Source organism: Chenopodium album, chromosome 27, assembly GCF_948465745.1.
Source record: "Chenopodium album chromosome 27, dcCheAlbu1.1, whole genome shotgun sequence".
In the NCBI taxonomy this organism is placed as follows: Eukaryota; Viridiplantae; Streptophyta; class Magnoliopsida; order Caryophyllales; family Amaranthaceae; genus Chenopodium; species Chenopodium album.
In genome coordinates this window covers 29108169-29132842 of record NC_137860.1, presented here as the reverse complement: position 1 = coordinate 29132842, position 24674 = coordinate 29108169, and the positions used below count along the sequence as shown (strand labels likewise).

Below are 24674 nucleotides of genomic sequence, written 5' to 3'. Positions count from 1 at the left end.
AGGTGCAAAATAATTCCAGTTCAACAAAAATAAGGTGAAGTAAACGGAGCCTAAATCCGTAACAATTTTGTTTACGAATTTGTAGTCTGCGCACCATACCGGCTTGAATTGCCCGATCCCGGGGTCTCTACTCTCTAATCTCTACCCATGGCCCGTGGTGCGCATAGAGACTGTTTTTATGTTCCTACTCTCTAGACCTGTTCACGGATCGGATATCCGAAGACTCGGATATCAAAAATTGATATCCAAATCCGATTTGAAAAATTCGAATATCCAAAATTTTCGGATCGGATGCTTCGGATATCCATTATCCAATATTAAGTAAATTTGTTATGATTACTTTCTAAATTTCACTAATTTTACCGTTTTTTTATCGCTAAGTTGTACAAAATATTTTAACAAAAATAGTAGTCCTTTTGCAATTAATATTATCATCAAATATATTAAGAATATTACAATAAGTTAATAATACAGGGTTAGTTTTATATGAACAATTTAAAAATTATATTATTTTAGGCTTTATATTTCGGATATCGGATATCTGAAATTCTGAAAATTAATATCCAAATCCGCATCCGATATCCGCTTTTTCGGATCGAAATGAAAACTCGGATCGAATATCCAAAAATTCAAATCGGTTGCGAATCGGATTTTCGGATTCTCGAATAGTTTTGTACAGGCCTACTGGTACTCTCCCAAATACAGTACATTTTTTCTTCCCATACTCTCTCAGTCATCCAATCTCAGGCCACTGCGTCGTCACTAACATTCGTCTTTTCCTTCGAAATCGGCCACAACGACACCAACACCAGCAGCAGCAAAGCTTCTCTTCATTCTTCCTCTCCCACCGCAGGTTTCTCTCTTCTTCAGCACCTCGAATTCTATATCTATGCCTGATGTTGTTAGCTCTAAGTTCATGTATTTTTCAATTTTCCAATTCAATGTTTCATTGTTTTAATTTTCGTGTTAATTACTTCATTGTGTAAAGAATTCGCCAGTATTCAAGTGTTTTTTGATATCTTGGTAAAATGACCTAGCTAATTTGCTTTCACTTTGAACTTAATTGATTAAAGATGAAGAATGTTTGAATTTTAAGAATCCACTGGAATTTAGGGTTTGATTAACTGATTTTGGAATTTAGTTGTTTTTGATTTTTTCAATGAGAATTTTGATTGATTGAATTTTGAACTTGGATGTTTAGATATCCGCTGGGGTTCTCGGGGGTTTTATGAAATATTGAAATTAAACACTAATTGAGGAAATCCCAGTTTTAGAATAAAGTTGGGAGCCAATATTTTCAATGTGCTTGCTATTAAAGTACCAAGTATCTGAAAAAGCCATAAAGGGATAAACCATACAAGTATATGTCTATTCTTCATATTCTACCGCCCTTCGTAGTGGATTTGCCTGCTGGTGATGGTTCCGGGTGGGTTACAGTCACTAAATGATAATTGAGCTTGTATGACTGTAATATAAAAAAGGGGTGGATTTTGGTGTTTGCTGTTCTGTAGGTTTACTGAAGTGTGGCTGTTTATTGTGTTTCGGTCTTCATTTCTTGTATATTTACTACAATTGGGCTGCTTATTGAAAAAATATCAACCGCCAGTGATTTCAGCGTCTATTTTCAGTGTTATTTGTAATATGGACGATGATAGCCCACAGTTGTCGTTGACAGTACTGCAGTGGTTGCAGTGGTGGGGGTGGAGGAGGGGAATTGCTCTTGGTGCTTTTGGTTAAGGTCAGGTGCTAAATTTTGCTGGTAAGTTGTTCACATTATAACATTATTCATTTTAGATTTGGAAATGTGGTATTAGACCTGCAATGGCTGCAAATATTCCTCCTGTGTTTTTCATGAGTAGGAGGAAAACCATTGCTTTCAACATGTATATATAGTGCTGTGATAAACTAATAAAGCATGCTCTAAATATTTTATTTGCCAATGGGAGATCCTCCACATAGAAGGAGTTAACACTATAGGAAAGATTGTAATCCACACTGAAAAGCTTTCATATACACATTGTAATAATTGACGTAAAAAGTCCTGCACTCACGTAAGCGATGTCTGGTAATTGAACCCCATTAAACAACACTTTTGTGCCCCTGTATTTTTGACTTGCTAAATGAAGGTATTCAACAGATACAAACTGACAAACAGAGAGCGAATGTGACTTCTGAATTCTCTCCTCCTGTCCTCCCTTTCCTCACTGAACTCAAACTGGCTTGGGGTTTGAACCAGCGGGCAACAACTAGATTATTCTTCTTCTTCTTCTTCCTCTTTTTCCAGGGTAAGTAGTTTTTTCCCAAGTCAAGGAATATTTCATTAGGTCAATGTATTTGGAATCCATAGTGTTGTTTTCAATCCAAAAATATGAGCCTTTTCTTTGTTATGTTTATGTATCATTTTCCATTAATTTTTCTAATATGACTGAAGTTATGATACAATAATTTTTGTGTTTGGATTTTCTAATTAGTTGTATGGCAAGATTGGCAACAACTGCCAACAAGTCGAATTTCAAGGAATAACCTTTATAGAGTTAACTCATTTCTTGTGAATGGATTTGGCCGATTCTAATGATTTGAGTCCTTTTTAAACTGACAGTTGGTGTGCATTATATTTTGATCTACTTTACAGTCAAGCAGTCAATTCACAGACTCACAGTGCAAATGAACAAAACAAACTAAAAAGTTTCATGTTAATGAAGACTTAGGCCCCGTTCTCTTCACCTTAATTTTGCTGAACTGAAATTATTTATACTCAACTGAAATTATTTTTGCTGAACTTAAATTATTTTTACTGATTCTCTATTATAATTCTTCTTTAAGAAAACTGAATTTTACTGAACCGAACTTATTTTTACTTTACTGAAATTCATTTTACCGAACTGAATTTAATTTTACTGATCTGAAATTATTTTTACTTAATATTATTTTTTTAAGGTGAAGAGAACATGGCCTTATTGGGGGTCATTGATTAGTTGGCAGAATATATGGTACTTCTAATATGTCTTTTAACTCTTCTTTAAAAGTGCATTTTGCATATTTGGTAGTATCGGTACTCACTATTTCAAACACTGACACTTCCCCCGTATCTTATTGGTTAGCTTGTTTTGATTTTGGCACTACTTACATAAGTTAATTTGATTTCATTTTTTTATTTACTAAAGAAAAATATAGCCTTGTGGGGTTTTAGATTCGTCTCAAATATCAACTTTTTATAATTTTTGTCTATTGATAAGTGAAGATATGTGTGAAATTATGCATTGGCAAACATGTTTAAAGAAGTGTGTTGACTAAACCGAAGCAGAGGAAGTACAGTAATTAAAGCTAGTCGATTTAATTCCAAATCTTCATAGTAGTATAGAATTATACATCCTCCTAATGGCAATAGCTAGTTTGGATTTATTATTTTTTGCAACAAGATATGTGAAGAACAAGTTGCTACACTATATGGGTGGCTAGCAAATGATAGTTTGGTTACATTTGTTGAATAATACTCTTTGCAAGTTAGGTTTGCTATGTAATGAACTGCTTCCAAAGTATGGACCCTCATTAAGTATAAACGTTAATGATACTGAATTTCATGCAATCTTGTCTCCTCGAATAGCTTGCAATTCATGAGTTTTTGGCATTAGACTTTGTGCTATGTCACTATGTGTGTACTATGTGTCTATGTCACTAATAAATTTTCTGGATCAGCTACTGCATTATAGCTATCCAGCATTATATTGTGGGCTTGTAGGACTGGTATGATTTTCTGTAGGCACGATATTGTTGTTGTCGCATGCCCTATTCACCGGTCACATGTACTTGGCTGAGGATTTCACAAATTGTATGGACTGGTTCCTACCTCTGAATTTTAAAGCCCAGCAGAGTTGTATATTAGGTGTTTTAGTTAAAAGTCTGAGTTTCATATTTTTCCTTATATCCTTCATCCATCTTTACTGCTGTTTTCAGTAAATCATTCATGTCCTTTCTTGTTTGTTTTTACTCTTTATCAGACACAAACTTCCATTTGATTGGCTGATCCTAGGGCTTCTTGCTGATGTGGTGAATAAAATCAATTTAGATATCTGTTAATCTACAGAAAAATCATATATGCATCTGTTCCATTCCTCACTAACTTTGCCTTGATAATTTAGGTTGGATTTTTACCCTCCCATATGGATGAAAATTCACCAAATAGTGATGATCTTATTGATGAAATGGAAGACCAAGAAGATGACGGTGATGAGCTGTTTGAAAATGAAGGACTTGACCATGAGAGTGATGGCCACCATGGGTTTGGAATTGAGGGTGATGATCATGAGAATGATAGTGAACAATTTTTTATTGATGCCAATATACATGAAGAGTGTGAGCGGGGGATTGAGCTTGAAGGTGAGGATCACTGCAGTGATAGTCAGCAGTTCCTTGAGGTGAGGGATCATAATGCTGAAAATGACACCTTTCAAGTGCTTGATCTTCATTGCAATGGTGAAGAGAATAACCTAGGAAACAATACAGTGGGTGTGGATGATGAAGACAGCACATCTAAAGTAAAATATTACCATCCACCTGTTGTGGGCATGGAGTTTGAGTCGTATGATGATGCTTATAACTACTACAATTGCTATGCTAAGGAATTGGGCTTTGCGATTAGAGTGAAATCGTCATGGACAAAACGGAACAGCAAGGAAAAGCGTGGTGCAGTACTCTGCTGCAATTGTGAGGGTTTCAAAACATTCAAAGAAGCAACCTGCCGGAGGAAGGAAACAAGGACAGGTTGTCTAGCAATGATAAGGTTGAGGCTGGTGGAATCAAATAGATGGAGGATTGATGAAGTTAAACTTGAACACAACCATCTATTTGATCCTGAGAGGGTTCAGAACTCCAAGTCACACAAGAAAATTGAAGTAGGTTTAAAAAGAGACTTAGAGCCAACTGTTGATGTAGAAGTGCGAACCATTAAGTTGTACCGAACTTCTGCAGTTGATGCAGCCAGTTCTTGGAATTTAACCACCATGCAGACTGAGAATGGTAACCACATTCGGCCCTGCTGCTTAAAGCTTAAAGCTGGAGATTCACAAGCAATGCACAATTATTTTTGTCAGAAACAACTGACAAGTCCAAATTTCTTTTACATCATGGATTTGAATGACGAAGGTCAATTGAGGAATGTATTTTGGATAGACTCCCAGGCAAGGGCTGCATACATTTACTTTGGAGATGTTGTGGCTGTTGACACAACATGCTTATCAAACAAATATGAAATACCACTTGTGGCTTTCATTGGAATAAATCACCATGGGCAGTCCATCTTGCTTGGTTGTGCTTTCATTGCAGAAGAAACTGTGGAAACATATGTATGGCTGTTTAGAACATGGCTTACATGTATGTTAGGGCGCCCTCCTCAAACTATTGTCACAGACCGATTCAGAGCTATCCAAAGTGCGATTTCTGAAGTGTTTCCTCGGGCCAATCATCGGTTTTGCTTGCCACTTGTGATGCAAAGTATTTTTCACAACTTGGGCCAGATGGAAGAATTTGAAGCATTTCAGTCATTTTTGAATGGAACAGTCTATAATTCTCTGAAAATTGATGAATTTGAGACTTCATGGGATAACATGATACAGCGATTTGGAATTAAGGAACATGAGTATCTTCAGATCTGGTATGAAGATCGAGAAAAATGGGCCCCTGTTTACCAGAAAGACACATTTCTTGCAGGACTTTTTGCTGTTCAAGCAGGTGAGTCTAGTCCTTTTTTTGCTGGTCATATCCATGAGAGAACCTCAGTAAAAGAATTCTTTGACTTGTATGATGTTATCATTGAAAAGAAACGACTAAAAGAAGCACTCGATGATCTTGAGTCTGGTGAATCCAACCTCTTGTTAAGAACAAGATGCTATTATGAGCTACAATTATCCAAATTCTATACCAAGCAGATATTTGAAAAATTCCAAGTTGAAGTCGAGATGATGTCTTGTTGTGTGACCATCAACCAAGTTCATACTTCTGGGCCTGTCACAACATATGTGGTTAAGGAATGTGAGAATGGAGGCATCAAAGAGTTGAGAAATTTTGAGGTAATGTATGATAAAGCAGCGTTTGAAATTCGTTGTGTGTGTGGTGGCTTTTATCTTAATGGTTATCTTTGCCGGCATGCCTTGAGTGTTCTTAACCTCAATGGTGTGGAGGAAATACCATTCTCTTATATTCTCCAACGATGGAGGAAGGACTGCAAGCACTTGTATGTGCCAGATCTTGGTTTGAATGCCATTGATATTAGCAATCCAACTCAATGGTATGATCATTTGCACAAACGAGCAATGCAGGTAGTTGAAGCTGGTATGGTGTCACAAGATCATTACATGGTGGCTTGGCAAGCCTTTCTTGAGTCCTTGAACAAAGTTCGCCTTACAGAAGAAAAGAATGTATGATGTGTAGTTTTCATGATGTAAAATTTTGTTAATTAAATTATTGAGCAATGTTGCATTCTACCTCTTCACTTATCTCATTTCATATTTTCTTGTCAGCTTAAACACCAATGTATTGGCTTACAATATTTATGCAATACATCAATTATCAGTTGTATGTTTTTTGACATTAGTATTTCCATTATTTCCTACAGTAATGCCCTCCCATGAGCAGCTAGTCCTTCTTGTCTTGGCACCTTGTGTGGCGTGCATGTTTCCACTTTCCAGGGCTTGGGCCTTGTGTTCAATTCGAGCAAGACTGCTAAGGTGTACATGATTGCCATAGGCACCTTGAAAATTCGGTAGTACTGAATTTAACGAGTCTGAGAAATTTGCAACAGAGCTAATGTCATGTTGGATACACCACCTAGTTGCAGCAAAGCAGGCTAAAGCATCAGCAAATTTAGGCTGGATTACTTTAAATTAGATGCCCTTTCCCCTGCTGAAGAAAAGTAAAAGGAAAATGAAAAAAAGGGGTAAAATAGAATAAAATAAAAATGCAACAACACTTTTGGATAAGCTCCAAAAATTTAAGAACATTTCAAAAGATTGATGTGTCGTTAATATGATTAGGTGGTTGTTTTTCGGGACCATTTTTTTACAACTTAATTAAGACCTTTATATGTGCTTATAATAAAGGTGAAATAAAAAAAAAGTGTGTTAAAATATTGTTTTAATAAGAGCTGTTCTCATTGACTGAATTGAGCTGAACTGAACTGAATATTTCATATGAGAAGGAAATTAGAAGCTGAACTGAACTGAAATGAATATTTTATAAGAGAAGAAAATCAGGAGCTGAACTAAGCTAAGCTGAGCTGAGCTGAACTGAACTGAACTGAATTTCAACATAAGAGAATAGGCCTTAAATTGTTTTGAATTTGAGACAATGTTTAAAAAAGAATTGTGGGAAAATTGTCCATAGTACATATGAAAACACATTTCTAGGACAATGTTTTCTCAGATTTGTTGTACACATATTACTTTAAATTTATCCATTATGAAGTAATAATCAACAATTAAACGTTATTGAATTAAAATTTGTCCTCGTCACTTGAAATAAGGTAATCTAATTAGATTTAATAAATTTTGGTGCAATCCAATTTGTCTTTTTAGTACGGAGTATGAAGTTATAAAAATCCCAAATGAATTTATAAAAATAAAACACAACTCCCAAATTTAATTCTTCGACACCCTAAATCCGAAGAAATAAAACATGAACTTATAAAAATCCCAAATGAATTTATGGCCCCCACTTTCAAGCAGTGTTGACGATCACACAGCATCCCAGTTACTGTAATTCGTAAGTTCATCTACTTCTTCAATTACAATGCTTCAATTTTTTGTGTTTAAAATTTTATGGAAATCAATTTGTTATATTCTGGAATTTTGAATGTTTTATTTAATTTTTTTTTCCTATAGTGCGATGTACTGATATTGTTCATCTAGTTGATTACTGATTGCCAATACTATTATCTGACGAATTTGTAGAATTTAATTGTTAGTTTGATTTTGCCCTAATTTTAACAATTTTGAATGATGATAATCTGTAATTCTGTATATTGGGTGCTTATTGTTTTAAGTTGTATTGATGAATTATTAACAATTTTAGCATTTGTATGATACCCGCATTGTTGAAATGCAACAAATTTGTGCAATTTATGCAGAGTGTTCAAAGGTTTTGCTGGGATTTTAGCTTAATTAGCATTTTAGCAAAGTTGGACCTCTTTGTTTATCTATATATGATGCTATTTTAAATGCCACGGTTCGTTGAACTCCCTTAATTGAAGTATATGTCCAGCTCTTGGAACCCGGAAATCGAATGTGTGATTTGTTGTTCTTAGATGAGGGATTGGAAGTGAGTTTTCATGTAGTCGAGCTAATTTTTATTTCTGTAAAAGAATCTAGTTGGCCTATATTGGGATTCTATTGAGTGTGGTTTTGAATGAAGCTTGACCGAACCAAATTTTAGCAACCAGCCATAAGGGTTTTGAATCCCGTTGTACTTGATTTGTTTGTATTATAGCTTTGGGCAGCTATCGCCTAAGGTGACCCGTGACCAGCAACCAAGGTTTAAATATTTGGGTTTTCTTTTATTTCCCCCTTTTTATAAGGGGTGTGGGTGGGGGAGGGGGGTGCGCGGACTAAAGAGTGAACTAAGGGGGTTTGATTAGTCGAAATATTAATTGAGGAGGGAGTGTTTGTTTATTGTTCCAGTAAAACCCATAAATAAATTTGGTCTTTAGCATAAATCGAACTTTATACAAGGGATACTGATCAAGATATATTGCTTTTATAGAAAGTTTTCTCTAGGTAAGAACGCCACTTTGGATGTCAAGCTTGTTGAGGGTAATTAGGAAAGCTTTGAGCTTGACATTTGTTTTCCATTTAAGCATTTGGGCACTTTAGTTGTTGCAGTCACATTTGCTCAAACCAGCTTGAACTATCTATGCTAACATTGCATTCAAGTAAAAGTAAATATAAATATTAAGCCACTTGGGAACTCTCGAGCTGTATCAACATTTTTGCCATGTTTGATCTCATTCCAATATTACAAGAAGTAAAAAGGAATACCGGGCTTTTAAGTTCCTTTCTCTATGACCAAACAGATTTGTGCTTACTGCTTTAGATTATATGTTTATGCTCTTTATATTCAATTTTCACTCAATTGTGTTGGTGTGCTAATATTCTTAGTATGTGTGATCTCCAGGGCCTTGATCTCTTCTTCTGTACCCTTTGACTCCCTTGTTTACACAAGATGGAAGAAGAGTCGGGTACTATTGGGCTAGTACAAGATGTTGATGTAAGTATAACTCTGGAGAGTGAGGGTAACAGGGAAGAACTAGATTTTCAAAACATAGTAGCTGATGGAAGGAAAGAATTTGTTGCTCCTGCTGTTGGAATGGAATTTGAGTCATATGATGATGCATACAACTATTATAGCTGTTATGCCAAGGAAGTGGGCTTTCGTGTCAGAGTGAAAAATTCCTGGTTTAAACGGAATAGTAAGGAGAAATATGGTGCTGTACTTTGTTGCAGTAGCCAAGGTTTCAAAAGAATCAAAGACGTGAACCGTTTGAGGAAGGAAACCCGTACTGGGTGTCCAGCAATGATCAGAATGAGACTAGTGGACTCCAGAAGATGGAGAGTTCTCGAAGTCACACTTGAACACAACCATTTATTGGGACCAAGAATGTACAAGACGATAAAGACTGTTGAGGCTGATTCAAAGAGGAAGTCTCTCTTTAATTCTAATGCAGAGGGACAGACAATTAAGCTATACAAGGCAGTTGTCATAGATAGTAGTGATACTGGATATCTGAATACCAGTGCGAAAGAAACCCAGAGTATCTCTAATCATCATAATCAGCTGCACCTCAAGAAAGGCGATGCACAGGCCATTTATAATTACCTCTGTCGTATGCAATTGACTAATCCAAACTTCTTTTACCTGATGGATTTCAATGATGAAGGGTGTATTAAACATGTCTTCTGGATAGATGCTAGGTCTAGGGCTGCATGTGGTTACTTTGGTGATGTCATATTCTTGGATAACTGTTACTTAGCAAACAAATATGAAATTCCCTTGGTGGTGTTTGTTGGAGTAAATCATCATGGCCAAACTGTGTTATTGGGTTGTGGTCTGCTTGCTGGAGAGACAACAGAGTCATACACCTGGTTACTAAAAACATGGCTCAAATGTATGTCTGGTCACTCCCCACAAACCATAATTACAGATAGATCTCAGACTTTGCAGAGTGCAATTAGTGAGGTGTTCCCTAGATCGCTTCATCGTTATGGTATTTCACTAATAATGAGAAAAGTACCTGAAAAATTGGGAGGATTGCGTAACTATGATGCAATTAGGAAAACATTTGCTAAAACAGTCTATGAAACATTGAAGGTGGGTGAATTTGAGGCTGCTTGGGGACTTATGGTTCAGCAACATGGAATCGCTAATCATGAGTGGCTGCGATCTTTGTATGAAGATCGGGTCCGATGGGCACCAGTCTACTTGAAAGATACCTTCTTTGCTGGTATGTCAACTGCACGGCCTGCTGATATTCTGCATCCATTTTTTGAGAAGTATGTACATAAACAAACACCCCTCAAAGAATTTTTTGACAAGTATGAGTTAGCCTTACATAAGAAGCACAAGGAAGAAACTCTTTCTGACATTGAGTCAAGAAGTTCAAGTTCTCTGTTGAAAACAAGATGCTCTTTCGAACAGCAACTTTCTAAGATCTATACAAAAGAAATATTTCAGAAATTCCAGCTTGAGGTGGAGGAGATGTATTCCTGTTTTAGCACAACACAGCTACATGTTGACGGACCGTACATTATATTCTTGGTGAAAGAACGTCTTCTTGGTGAGGGCAACAGGAGAGAGATTCGAGATTATGAAGTTTATTACAATAGAGGATCAGCTGAAGTTCGCTGTATCTGCAGCTGCTTTAACTTTAATGGTTACCTCTGTCGACATGCATTATGTGTTCTTAATTTTAATGGGGTAGAGGAGATACCAGCAAAATATATATTGTCAAGATGGAAAAGGGAGTATAAACGCTTATATGTCATAGATCATGCTAACAACACTGTAGATATTAATGATCGGATCCAACGGTTTAATCAGTTGTATAGAAGTGCATTACGAGTTGTGGAGGAAGGGGTTATTTCTTTAGATCATTACAGTAGTGCTTCACAAGCCTTTGAGGAGTCATTGAACAGAGTCCATAATGTAGAGGAGAAACAAGAGTAGCATATGTTGTAGCCAAAGAATAATTGTTGGGGGCTTGGAAATTTGTGTGCAGAAATATATTCTTTCTTCCTCCAGTGGATCTTTTTTCCTATCAAATGCATCTTTCTACATTTTAGCAGGAAGCAAGCTAAAGATCTGCTGGAAATGTGTCAGGGTATGACTTTGTCTGATATCATGCTTAGGCCCTGTTCTTTTGAGCTTTTGGACAGAGCAGAGCAGAGTAGATTTTAGCAGAGCAGGACAGAGCAGAGTAGGGCAGAGCAGAGCAGATTGAAGCAGCTATTTTTAAGTACTATTTTTAAGCAGAGCAGAGCAGGGCAGAGCAGATTGAAGCAGAGCAGAGCAGAGCAGATTTCAGCAGAGCAAAGCAGAGCAGAGCAAAGCAGCTCTAAAGAACGGGGCCTTATTTGTAATATACTATATGTATGTCTATCTTGGAAGATTAGAAATGAATGATGGGTCCTCAACTTTAACACAGAATAACTTGAAATGATTTTAGGGGAATTCTCATGTGAATATTAATTTTTTTGACAGCAGGAATAGATCTTGGTCTTCTACTTATCAATTCATCATCCTCCTCTTCAATCCTGTGAGTATCTGAGTTTTTCATGTTAATGGTTTTTGAACTGTTTCGATGGTTCAATCCTTCTAACTAGCTTTTTTTGACTACTTCCATATCTTAAATTTAAGGACTGAAATTAGATGTATCATGTATGTGTATAATGACCTGTCTTCATATACAGTATTTAGATTTGAGAAAGTAGTTGCAAGTGTTCAGAACATGGTAATTTGACTGCTATAACCATAATACCATATCATGATGGTTTTATCCTATCTGAAACTCCTGTATGTTGTGATACATAAAAGCATAATGTTGCATTATGCTTGCAATCTAGACAAGTTCTTGCAGTTTTGGTAATTTTAATAATATCTCGGTCAATCTGTTAGTTGCAAATAGCTTTTCTACTTTTTTTTAACTGGCAATCTTGCATTAACTGCTGTTTACTGCTCTGCTAGATGGATATGGTATCCCCCCTTAACAGTACTGAATGTACTGGAGATGATATATCGATGAAGCTGAAGAGTTTAAGGTTTAAGGAGAATATAGAGTGACATTATTTATTGGACAAAATGATAATGCTGAGGAATGAGAACTAAAGCAAGGTTGCAAGCCTAATTAGCCAATGTACTTATAGTTGATCGTTTTCTGGAAAACAGGAATCTGCAAATTGTGCAAGAAGGTGAAAGAACTCATGATTGTTACAAGGTTGCATTTGCAGTCTACTCGGGGTGTTTTTTTTCGTAAAGAAAAATTGTATTAGCAGGATATGAATGAAATTATTAATTCTACAGTAACATTGCACAGAATATTTGATACCTTACCATACTGTTCTTCAATACATGTTCGTCTGCTAAGTTGCTAATTGCGACGTTTGCAAACTTACGGATAATACCATTAAAAAAATTGTAATGGTACCATAAATGTCAACATTATTTGATGGAAAAAAAAAATTGAGGCTACCAGGCCCAGTTAAGGTCCAATTATGAACATATTCTTTAAAAGGTCTCAACTATTGATTAAGTAAAGGTTGGAGTGGTGAGATTAAGTGGTAAAAAAGAAAAGGGAAGTCTAAATCAAATTACCTGTGATATACAAGCATTACTTTTATTTTAAGTTTTTTTTTCTCTAAACTTTGAATTGTTTAGCGATTGATCCAAATCTTAATTTTTCATACAAAGCAAACATAGTTCCATTTTGAGATGTTGTTTACAAAGTATAATAACAAGAAAATGATTGAGAAAAGGAAATTTGTTAGAAATCACTTTTTGAAAAACAATTTTTTGTGAATAGCAACCAAATAAAAAAAATGTTGTAATTAATAACCTTAATTTTTTATAATCAATTTTTCTTCTTCAAAAAAGTTACTCCGTTTGCTTTTTGAAAAATCACCTTATAACAAAAATATTGTAATTAATCATCTATTTACAATTGTACTTCCTCCGTTTTCGAAAGAATGACCCTTTTACCTAAATCTAGTCCCAAAATGATTATCTCATTTGCATTAAAATATTTTCCAAATTGCAACAATATTTGTGTTAAGTTAGATTCGCCATGTAAATTGTTTTTTCATATACTTTTATTACTTTTGCTATCTACTTTTTTTACAAACCTCGTGTGAATTTCACTTTTCAATGTACTTTTACTACTATCTTTTTTACTTTCTTAATACCCTCGAAATCAATCCAAAAGGGTTGTTCCTTCGGGATGGAGAGAGTAATAACTAACACCGGCACGCCGGAAAATAGATGTTTACTTGAAATTCAGGCAGTCTGGCCACGTACTAGTCACGTACTCGGTACTCCCATGACCTTAAATGCCCCCCTAAGAATTTTCCTCTCTTTTCCCTTTCTAATTTTCCTCAACTTTTCCCATTCCTCTTCTCTATTCTCTCTCCTCTTTGCAGTAATCTTCCGTAGAGATCCCTTTTGCTTCTTTGAGTCTATTTGTGCCAACTTTTGGGCATATTTGTCAAAAACTTAAAAAAAAAAAGAATAAAATCATACCAATGTGGTTCAATGGGACACTAAATTCCCTGAAATTCTTATTCTTTGGATTTCTAAAAAATTGAGCTTTACATCATAAAACTAAACAAATTATCCATGAAAGTACTAATGCTAATTAAACGAAAGAATTATGCGAGATACACAGAATTACTTGTTCTAAAAAGTATTATATTACTCCTACTATCTTCAAAATTGGGGTAAAATTAGTGATCAGCGGCGAAGCCCCACACCTAGCTGCAACCAAAAGCTCTTAAAACACCTCTGAAGTTGCAAAACAGCCCTAAATATAGAACGCCATTTAATGACTTAGTTGGTTTCCATCTTTATACACATTGTGGATACATCGAATATAGATAAACTCTGCTGTGTTCCAAACTGCAACCAGTTGTTTGCACAAATCAGGGCCTCTAATGTAACTGGCTTTAGAGAACTTCTGTGACTATCCAACTTCTTGCTTAGAGTATCAAAAACAGAATCCCCAGATAGAGTAGCAAAGGGTATTGACAATATATCAGCAGCCATCTTTGAGAGAGTCGGGTATTTAATTCGATGCAACTTCCACCATTCAAGAACGTCAAACTCTTGAGACCCTCTTGGCAATAGTGGCTCGTCTAGATATTGATCTAGTTCTGATTTTGTCTGATGATTGCTTGAAATCTCTGATATATACACATCAAAATCTGATAGCCCGTCAGGCTGAGGCAATGAATCTTCATCTTGATGGGCCTCAGCTTTAATGAATCCTTCATACCTTTGGTCTACAAAAATTGATGGCAAAGGTAAGGTCTGTGCAACATATTCAAAGTATAACTCATGCAAACCATCATCGACAGCCCTAAACCACATTTCACCTTCTTCCCCAAAAACCTTGGCAAAGCTGAACTCCACAAGCTTCAACTTATATCTAGGGTCCATAGCTACAGCCATAGCTAAGACCACACAACAATCCCTCCAATATCTGTCAAACTTTTCATACAAAGGTCTGACAAAGCTACTGACATAGTTATCCTCACTCAATGCTCCATGAGCCAGCTCCATCTGAATTTTACAAACTTCATGGAAAAATGCACTGGCAGTAGGATAGTATTTGGTTGTAAGTATGTCAGCGGCATCAAAGAAAAGTTTCAAATAGACACAAAGTACTTCTATACACTTCCAATCATCCATTGAAGGAGCAAGCTCGTAATTAGGATCAGAAGCATCTAGACAAGAAAAAACTTCCTTCAACTCACACGCTATTGAGAGCATATGGTAAGTTGAATTCCACATCCGTTGATTATCAATGACTAAACTCTCTGTGTAGGGAATTTGAAGTTGTTGTCTGAGCTTATTGAACATATCTTCACGAGATTCTGAAACTTTTACATACCTCACACTGTCACGAACCTTGGCAACAGCTTCTCTCGTTGCCCCTATAGCTGCTAGTGCCATACGGCTCATGACACGGGCATAGCAACTCGCAAGTAAATATTGACCATTTAACATGTGAGAATTCTTTATAGAAAGCAGACCCCTAAGGTTACCCACAACAGCTTCATTAGCAAAAGACTGATCAACAGCAAGTGCAAACAACTTGCTTCCCAAACCCCACTCAGACAGACATGAAACCACAGCATGATTGAAAGCAACCTGTGAATCTGGAAATGGCACACAAACAAATCTAAGGACCCGAGAATTTAATCTCCAATTAGCATCAATGAAGTGCCCGGTCAGAATAGCATAACCCAAAGTTTGGTCTGATGTCCAAAGATCCATAGTCAAGCTGACACGCCCAGGGATTTCGGCAAGAGTATCAGCAAGTGACTTCTTCTCTCTTAAATAAATAGCCACAATCTCACTGAGAACAGAGTCAAAACTTACCATAGAGAAGTTAGGTTGAAGAATCTTAGCAAAGTCAACGAAGCCAGGATGTTCTACCATGTTGGTTGGGTAATCATGAAGTATGATCATTCTAGCTATCTCATTAATGCAGCGTTCTTGGTCTAACGCAATGGTTACTGAACCAGGGGATGCTCTGCAGCGCTTTCTTGGAGGAGCAGTGATAGTGCTATTTTGGGAACGAGGTGTGTAGGTAATAAGTTGATTCTTTTCCTGTTTAGAGCGGTTTGCAGGACAGATACCTAAGGATATGTGTCGCTTGAGGTGGCTGGTGCCTGCTTGCTTTTTTCCAGTAATGTAAGCAAATGACTTGTTGCACTGTTTACAACAAGCTCTGGTACAACCAGGGCTAACATTTTCAGTAGTGAAGTAATCCCAAACCATAGACTTCTTTCTCCTGCGCTTATTTGGCTGCACATCAGGAGTCACTACATCATTATCATTTGTTGCAGCAATGCCATCACCATTCATAATGCCATTACCATTGACATTCCAGGATCCATTTTCAATCACACCATTCATCTGCACACATTCAAGCAACTTGTCTCATAAAACACTCGATTGAATCAACTCTTTAAGTCGCACAGACATAAGAGGTGCCATAGGATTTCCATCAAAGCTAACATTCTTTCTATATAAGGCCAAAGTACGAAATTCTACAGATAAATATGTGGTGTACCATATAGATCACTGATGATGATAATAATAATAATAATCAATAAAAACACACATCAAGTATCACTACTGTGAAAGTGTAACTAAAAAGAAGCCATTTATCAAATAATCCAGGATAATATGAAAAACTAAACATAAATTGCAGGAAAATCTCAATCATGCTTCATTATCATTAAAGCCTTCGACTGCTCCACATCTTAAGACTATTTACCGTTCACAATCTCGACACGACACAATAATACAGATTACAAGTCCAATCCTTATTCCTTACAAAGAAATAAATTGCCCCTTAGAACAAACACGTCCCATATAATACAATGAAAACAAGATACAAATAACTGAATTACACTAAAGTATAAAATTCAGGGCATTAACATAAATTGCTATACAAATTAACTTCGTTATTGAAACAATGAAACCCTAAATAAAAAACAATCCAATTCAACTAGCATTATCTTAGCTTTCCAACATACAAACGTGAACTTATCAACAAATTCAACAATGGCGATAAGACAATAACCACCCCGATAGAAAATTCAGTACCCAGTTGAAAATTAACACCTAAAATACACATGAAACCAACAAAATTATCGACACACTAATACAAAAACCCAGAAAAATCAATCCCCATTAAAAAAAATCAAAAATTTATAAAACCCCAGAAAAATTATCACACACATAGTAACAAAAACGAAAATAATAACAAGATTATATAAAAATTAAACATGAAAAACTAGAAATTTAAAGGAAACTTACAGTGAAATCGAAGGGTTGTTCCGAGTTATATTAGGGTTTAAGGAGAAGTTGCAGAGGAGGGAAGAAGGGGTTTGGGAGGAAGAAGAAGTTAGTGGGCTTGAGCTTCGATAAACCCTAAATTGGACCTAGAGACAAATTGGGGGTCCATTATTATTTAGAGTATTTATAGAAATTAATAATACTTGAATTTTAGCCCACCTTATTGGCTACATCCTAACCGTTGATATTTTTGAGATCTCAATTTGGATACAGATTGAGATTGGGACCGACCTTTATTAATATCTTAGTTTTTGAATTAGATTAATTGAATATCTTTTTTTTTTTTTTTTTTTTTTTTTTGAGGAAATTGATTATCTATTCTAGCACTGTATTATAAAAAATAAAAAATAAAAAAAAGTTTGGGTGAGATTTGTGAGAGAGTCTTTTTTTTTTTTTTTTTTTTTTGAAGCAATTTGTGAGAGAGTCTTTATTTAATGTGATTATGTGTTTCTCACAAAAAATAAATAATTAATTAAATAAAATTACGAAGTATATGATTATGTGAAAATATAATAAGGTTACAAATTCTTAATTAAGACGAGACTTTAATCAAGTTAGTGTAAGACGGGTCCTAAAAGTATAAATAAAATTGAAATTTTAGAAGAAAAAGCAAGTGAATGTTGAGATTATTGTAGAATAATCAAAAGTTGAGATTATTAAATCACCTAAAGTTGATATTATTAAAGTACTTTTTTCTTAATTTTCATTTATTATATACAAATATATCATTATATTAATTATTTAGTTAGCTCTATAAATGGTCAAGATTTAATACCAAATTTTAAAGATCCGGATTGAAAGATTACAATGGCTACAATAATCGTATGTTGTTGCAAAATTGTCCATAATTGCGAATTTACTATATGTAGTTGAATGGAAAAAAAAAGGTGAAAAATGGTCAATAATGCAAGTAAAAGTATTGTTGTAAAACGGACTCACGTGAGTCCGATTATGAAACAGAAAAAATCTAATTCCTGACGAAAGTTAACTTATTCCTGACTAAAGTGATTTTTATTCATGACTAAAAATATCTAATTCCTGACGAAAATTAACTTATTCCTGACTAACAAAATCTTATTTTTGATATAAAAAAAAAAAAATTACTCAATGTTTTTTTCGGGTTTTAATTGTCAGAATTTAGATTATAATAGTTAGATATTAGATTATAATTATCATATTTTAGCTTGTAATGGTCAGAAATTAGATTATATTTATCAGGTATTAGATTAAATGGGTTAGAAATTAGATTATAATAGTCAGATATTGATATATAAGTATCAGATATTAGACAATATTGATCATACTAAAAAGATGAAAACAATATCTGGAGAACAAAACTAGAAATGAGCACGGAGGACGGAACCCGAGATCAAATTTGCAAGAAGGAAAAAAACAGCTATTGGAACCCATTACCACACCAATTTCAATGACAATATACATAATCACCACACAAATTAAAATCATCCCAGTAAACTAAGTACTTGTATAACATTATAAATACAGTAGCCCTCAAACATGATGCAAATATAAAGCAACTGTAATTTCAAAAGACAAATTAGTACTCTAACAACAAGCCTCAAGACTGGAAATGAACAAATTTTAAGCCCAACAGCAAAAGAGAAGGGAATGAAACACTGATGAGAAGCGACGCAACAACACTAAGAATATCCTTGGTTATTTCCCTCAAAGAACTGAGCCTTAGAGGTAGGAATTCGGGTCTTTCATTGATGGGTTGTTCAGGTTTGAATTCGGGTTGCTAGGTTTTCTCAATGACGGAAAAGGGCATGAAACGATGGGGGCGAAGGTGGTGGTGGTGGTCGAGACGCCGGAGATCGGCGGAGACGACTATGAAATGGGAGAGGATGGGTGTGTGCATTATAATCCGGACTCACGTGAAACGGTCTCACACAAAACCTTCTATGGTGCTATCTAATTGTTTTTTTTTTTTTTTTAATTATTATTATTATTTATTTATTTTTTTGGAGAATTATTCAACCCTTTAATTCTTACTTTCAAAGTTGAATATATTTGTCCAATCCTTTAATTACTTCTTTTACCGAATATATCTTGTTATATTAATCTTTCAATAATTCAAAGTATTATCGTACCTTGTCAAAGGCGATAGATCCAATAGTAATCCTTACCTACGCAAAAGTCATGAAAACATGCATATAAATACACGTACATATGTACACTTCTTATCTTATGCATTAAATCACATCCCATTCATCTGTTTTGTGCAAAAAATCCTTAATTAGCTTGTTCTTAATTTTAATTTTATCATAAAATCCAAACTTTAATTTAGGCAATTCCACAAAAATGAGTTTCTCTTATAATAAGATAATTAAATCATTGATGATCTTGATTCTGTTCTTGAGCTTCAACCTTCTTATAGAGCATGGAAATTGTAGGCCTTTAAAGGGTGATGAAAACGTTCTCTATAAGCGCGACGACAACGTTCAATGGATGAAGGAGGAGGCTAATCTTGTTTCATTGGAGGTAAAGACTAAAGGAAACCCTTCCCCACCATCACATTCAGGTAGTCCGACTTACATCCCTGGTCCAGGAAGAAATTGAGCTTGAATATTATAAGCTCGTGCATGTGTTGTTGAGGAGGAAAGTAATATTGGTTGAATAGCTAGGTTCTAAAAAGATTACAATGATATTTAAATAATTTAATTATTTTGATTTTTTAATGTACTTGTTGAGGCTTGTATACACATGTATGTATATATAAAGATTGAAGAATAATTTGTAGCTTGTAGTTTGTATTTATTTACTTTTAATTAAATCACTAGTTTTGTATATCCCGGTTTATGTCTGGGTTGTTTATTTTTTTTGGTGTTTAGAGAGTCACAAGGTCGAGGGTGAGAATCGATCCCAGGATCACCTAAAATCGGGAGGGAAGCTCTGACCACTTGAGCTATCCCTCACTCTCATGTCTGGGTTGTTTATTGAAACTTGAGATAAACATTAATTTTTATTTACATGCCACATTTTAAAGAGTGTAACTAATACAAATAGTGTTATGTATAATGTGTGTATCCTTTTTCATTTAGGATATTTTGAGTTTTTGACTTAAGATATATACCATGATGAAAAAAAATGTATACCATGAAAAAAATATTTAAGTTATTCAAAATTTTCTACTCCAAGATTAATAATCACTTAACAATCATATTTGTAAAATTAAAAATACAATACTCCGCTCATCATAAGCTTATGGATGAATTTGGGAAAGAGCTTAGTCTATCTGGAAGTTCTTGAAAGTAATGAACACAAGTAGCATAGTTAGAGCAATTAGAAGAAATTAGTTTGGAGTTGCACCCATTTTCATGTTATTGGATGATATATCTAGGATAAATTGTGATTTTTATGTCTTTAAATGTATTCATGTTTGATATGCGGGTAATAATACAGTGATACATATATGGTAGCTGAATAAAAGATCACAAATTCTTATATGTGACTGCCCTGGCTGGCCACACAGTGTGGCTGCCGGTGTGGCCAGCCATCATGTAGGTTACCTCGTTAGTATTATAGGGGTTACTCGGCCAATATTACCTGATTACTTTGTTACTATTACAAGGGTTACTTCGTTAGTCTTACAAGAGTTACTTGGCCAGTATTACAAGGATTATTCGATCAATGGTATAAGGGTTATAGCTTAAAAAATTAGAGTACATACTATGACACTATTCCTCAAAAAAATTAAAAAGATACTACGGTGCAATCTATCTATTATCTATTAACTTATACTAAAGAGTAAAAGCAAATCATTCCATGACACTTGTCATTACCTTGTAAAAAAAATTTCTTTAAGTAAAATATTTATACGTTGTTATTATGATATTTTGTTTCCAGTTTGACAATCATATTCCATATATACCTAAATGAAATATTTGGGTATTTTTTACTTTACTTTATATTTTGTAATATTATTGTCAAAATTATTTAACAATGGATTTTAACCTAGTATGTGCTAAGTTGCTAACTGCTAAGCAATACACACAGAAAATACAAAACAAAACGAACGTTTTCTCTTCATTGTTCTTGAATCTAGCATACTCTGCATTCTTCGCAGCTCTTAAGGTACGATAGATTTCTTTTTTTAACCATTGAATTTCAATTCACAATCTAATAACGTTTGTTAATCATCAAATTGATTCAATTCAAGGTTCTAATATTAATTTAGCATACTCTGCACTTCACACTTGTTAATGCACGGTATGTACCATTATTAATATCTCTAATCTTTGTTGAAACGAATATAAATATGTCTTTAATAGTATATATTTATAACTAAATTCTTAAGCAAGAAGAATATAATTTGAGTCAAATTTGTTTGTAAATCCTTTCATAATTGTTAAATAACAGAACTTTGAACATGATTGTATGTTTATTTTTCTGGAAGACTATTCAATGGCTACAATAAAATTGTAGCTATTGTAAAAATTTTAATCTTGACCCTATATTTTTAATGTTCAATCTTGTCCATTCATCCAATTGACTTTAATTTTTAATTAAAAAAGAATAAAAAAAAATAAAAATAAAAACAAAAAAACAGTTTTACAGTTTCTAAAACAAAAAACTGAACTTTGCCATTGATGCATAATATACTTGCAATTTCTAAGTTTCAAAGGATCGATTCTCCCATCTCCATTAAAAATTAACATTTGATTATAGTTCATTAACGCTAAACCTAGTCTGCGGCATTATATGTTATAAGGTCCATGATTTTTGCATCAAATTTGTCAAATAATGAGTCATCCTCGAAAACTTGGAATATGGAGGAAAAAAGAAGATGATAAAAAAATCATAAGATTTGTCTCTAATTTTCAAGAAACCAACCAATTGACAGTAAAGATAAAAAAAATAATTGAAAACATCAAGTAACATAAATGATAAATTTCATCTTTCCACCAAATTTTCTAGTATTAAAAAAGATGAATTTTTTTTTTTTTTTTGTTGATAAGGTGTATTTTAAAGTCAACTAAATGGATGGATATGATGAATTTTATTAATTGAAGGGTTATGATTCACTCAATTACAATGGCCACAATTTTATTGTAGCCATTTGAAAACTGTCCTTATTTTTTCGATAAGAATTTTTAATTAACATTATATTTTTAAGCAGAATTCGCTTCTCTTCAAGGCTCGGGAATATAAATGATATGTTGATTGATAGGCTCACCAATTTGCCTGATGAATTGTTCATTCGGATTGTATCTTTGCTTCCCACCAAGGATGCTTCTGTTATTACCGTCTTGTCTAAGAGATTGAGGCGTGTTTTCCCTTTGATTACGAGCCTAGACTTTGATGGTTCACCTATATCTTTTTGTGTGCGTCATCCCTATGCAACTCAACGTTACCCTACTTTCGTGAGCTTTGTTGATAACTAGGTTGCACTGATACGGATACGGGGACAAAAACGGGTACGGATACGGGGACGGGATACGGCAAATTTTTTTTTTCAAAATACGGGTACGGCTCGGATACGAAAAAAAAAAAATCAGCAAAATATAAATCCAATAAAAAAAAAAAAAAATATTACCATACCCACTACCAACATTTTGAGACTCCATTCAACTGCACAATGTAAAAAAAAAAAAATTACCTACTGACATTCTCATTTAATGTCACTACAATTCACTATATTATCAACAACAAATAAAACAATTAAAAAAGAAAACAAAAGACTTACAGAAAGAAAGAAAGAAGAGAGTCAGAAAGAAAGAAAGAACTCAGAAAAGCAGGATGCCTCGCAGGTGGGTCTCCAGCGAAGAAGAAGGTGGGTCTCCGGCGCCGCTTTGAACCAGGCGTCGGTTGTTGCAGCCTCCATGTGAGTCTCCGGGTCGCCGCCGTCAATCAAATCGCACAGGGAAGGAGAAGATGAAGGACTTCGAAGTTTTAGGGTTTGTGAGAATTGGGGGAAATCGAGTATGAGATAAGTTTTGTTCTGATTTGGGGTTTTTTTTAAAAAAAAAATTGGGTTGGGCTTCTTGGGTACGGCGGAATTTTGGATTTCTTGTACCCGAAACGTATCCGATCAAGACCCTAGCCGTCCCCAAAATGACGTGCCGTACCACTTTTGCTGTATGGGGACGTATCCTAGCCGTCCCCGTCGCGTACCCGTCTCCGAGACGTTTCGGGTACGGGAGACGGCAGCCCAGAGCCGTACCCGTGCATCATTGGTTGATAATGTACTCCAAGCACACCAATCGCGGTATCTCACCAAGTTCAGACTTCAAGTTAGCAGCAGGGACTTTGCTAGAGTGTTTTATAATAATGGTTGCTATTTTGGTGCGTGTAAGCATGGTTGCGTCCCTGACTTGAATTCTCCGCGACTTAATGCGTGGATCTCTTATCCATTGACCCTTTGTGGCCTTAGGGAGCTTGACCTCTGTATTCTGGTGAGATATCAGGGTGTCACGCAGCTGCCCCCAACTATTTTCACATGTGAAACATTGGAGGTGTTGAAGCTTGAGGTCAATATTGGCCTTGATCATGTTTATACCATGCCATCGTATCGTCTTCCAAACTTGAAATTGCTCCTCTTGTCTGCGTTTGTCATAGATGAAGATGGCTTTCTGTCGAGGCTAGTTTCAAGTTGCCCTGTACTCGAAGACCTTACAATCAAAGCCATTTCAAACCGTGTCAAAATCACTACTATTATGCCGACTTCCCTTCTTAGAATGTGTTTAAATGTGCGTATATGGGATGATTTTGAAGATGACTACAATGAATTGGTGCTAATCAATACTCCCAACCTTGAGTACCTTGATTACCGTGATCATTTAGCAAAATGTTACTCGATACCAACAATGCATCGTCTTATTAAAGCAGATCTGTGTGTAATTGAGACATTAGATTCAAATGTGTTTGAAGTTTCTTTTCAGAAAATAATTAACCTCATTAGACCATTGTCTTATGTTCAACATTTATCGTTGCAGGGCTTCTTAGTGCCGGTATGTCTATCTCTAATTTTGTCTGATGCCATTTTTTCTGTACTCTTTGAATCGAATTTACCAGTTGGCTAACCTATGGTTAACTATTCGGCCAGGGTGCTGAAAAGGTCTTAAAGGATGATCAACTGCCCGTGTTTCATAATCTTAAACATCTAGAGCTGGGTGAAACTGAAACATACTGCTGGAATAAACTGTTGTTGCACTTTCTCAACAGTTCACCTGTCTTAGAAACACTTGTTTTTCAAGAGGTTAGTGTGTGATTTTAGTATTTATCTTACGAACATGATATCAATTACATAAAACTCTTTTACAAATTTTTTAATTATAATTGCTATTTATTTTATAGGGACTAGTCTTAAATCAGTATGAGGGGACTATTGGTGATGATATCACAAAAAAAGAACTGGAGTTGGAACGAGAATTTTTTTAGAACAGATCATGAAATTCCTGTATGTTGTAGATATCATCTTAGAAGAATAGTGATTAAGGAATATTTTGGAATAGAACGCGAAGTGGTAATAAGCCAGTTTTTCCTGAGACATGCATTAGTTTTGGAGGAACTAGTCATATGCTTAGCCCGGG

The 24674-nt window shown here is 35.0% G+C and overlaps 3 protein-coding genes and 1 pseudogene across 15 annotated transcripts; 3 read left to right on the top strand and 1 right to left on the bottom strand.

Annotated features, from left to right (window-relative positions):
* The first annotated feature begins 799 nt into the window (after positions 1 to 799).
* On the top strand, positions 800 to 6569 carry LOC145620632 (protein FAR1-RELATED SEQUENCE 8 pseudogene; annotated as a pseudogene). 11 transcript variants are annotated; one of them, XR_014108268.1, is made up of 4 exons: positions 800 to 853; positions 1676 to 1759; positions 2138 to 2285; positions 4140 to 6569. The product of XR_014108268.1 is annotated as a protein FAR1-RELATED SEQUENCE 8 pseudogene, transcript variant X4 (transcript). The 11 variants fall into 11 exon arrangements; XR_014108271.1 differs by having other exon boundaries at positions 2127 to 2285; XR_014108266.1 differs by having other exon boundaries at positions 1629 to 1759.
* A 2597-nt stretch (positions 6570 to 9166) lies between these two features.
* Positions 9167 to 12556, top strand: LOC145620622 (protein FAR1-RELATED SEQUENCE 6-like). Of its 2 annotated transcripts, none has more exons than XM_081675323.1 (3): positions 9167 to 11365; positions 11749 to 11800; positions 12229 to 12556. In XM_081675323.1, exon 1 carries the CDS (start codon positions 9211 to 9213, stop codon positions 11209 to 11211), a length of 2001 nt encoding a protein of 666 aa, XP_081531449.1. In that variant the 5' UTR covers positions 9167 to 9210; the 3' UTR covers positions 11212 to 11365; positions 11749 to 11800; positions 12229 to 12556. The 2 variants fall into 2 exon arrangements, with proteins under 2 accessions (XP_081531449.1, XP_081531450.1); XM_081675324.1 differs by having other exon boundaries at positions 9167 to 11634.
* Positions 12557 to 13781: 1225 nt separating this feature from the next.
* Positions 13782 to 17210, bottom strand: LOC145620702 (zinc finger BED domain-containing protein DAYSLEEPER-like). Its single transcript, XM_081675411.1, has 2 exons — positions 17086 to 17210; positions 13782 to 16176 (listed from the first exon to the last, which is right to left on the bottom strand). The coding sequence occupies exon 2, from the start codon at positions 16174 to 16176 to the stop codon at positions 14083 to 14085; it is 2094 nt and encodes a 697-aa protein (XP_081531537.1). The 5' UTR covers positions 17086 to 17210; the 3' UTR covers positions 13782 to 14082.
* A 5960-nt stretch (positions 17211 to 23170) lies between these two features.
* LOC145621299 (putative F-box/FBD/LRR-repeat protein At5g22670) lies at positions 23171 to 24436 on the top strand. The gene is made up of 2 exons (XM_081676041.1): positions 23171 to 24092; positions 24188 to 24436. Exons 1-2 carry the CDS (start codon positions 23223 to 23225, stop codon positions 24350 to 24352), a joined length of 1035 nt encoding a protein of 344 aa, XP_081532167.1. The 5' UTR covers positions 23171 to 23222; the 3' UTR covers positions 24353 to 24436.
* The last annotated feature ends 238 nt before the right edge of the window (positions 24437 to 24674 follow it).

Bases quoted from the DNA above. Each gene is read 5' to 3' on its own strand.
- LOC145620702 (XM_081675411.1), bottom strand. From the start codon at position 16,176: ATGAATGGTGTGATTGAAAATGGATCCTGGAATGTCAATGGTAATGGC.
- LOC145620622 (XM_081675323.1), top strand. From the start codon at position 9,211: ATGGAAGAAGAGTCGGGTACTATTGGGCTAGTACAAGATGTTGATGTA.
- LOC145621299 (XM_081676041.1), top strand. From the start codon at position 23,223: ATGGGGACGTATCCTAGCCGTCCCCGTCGCGTACCCGTCTCCGAGACG. The intron at 24,093-24,187 runs GTATGTCTATCT...CTATTCGGCCAG, and splicing joins TGCAGGGCTTCTTAGTGCCG to GGTGCTGAAAAGGTCTTAAA.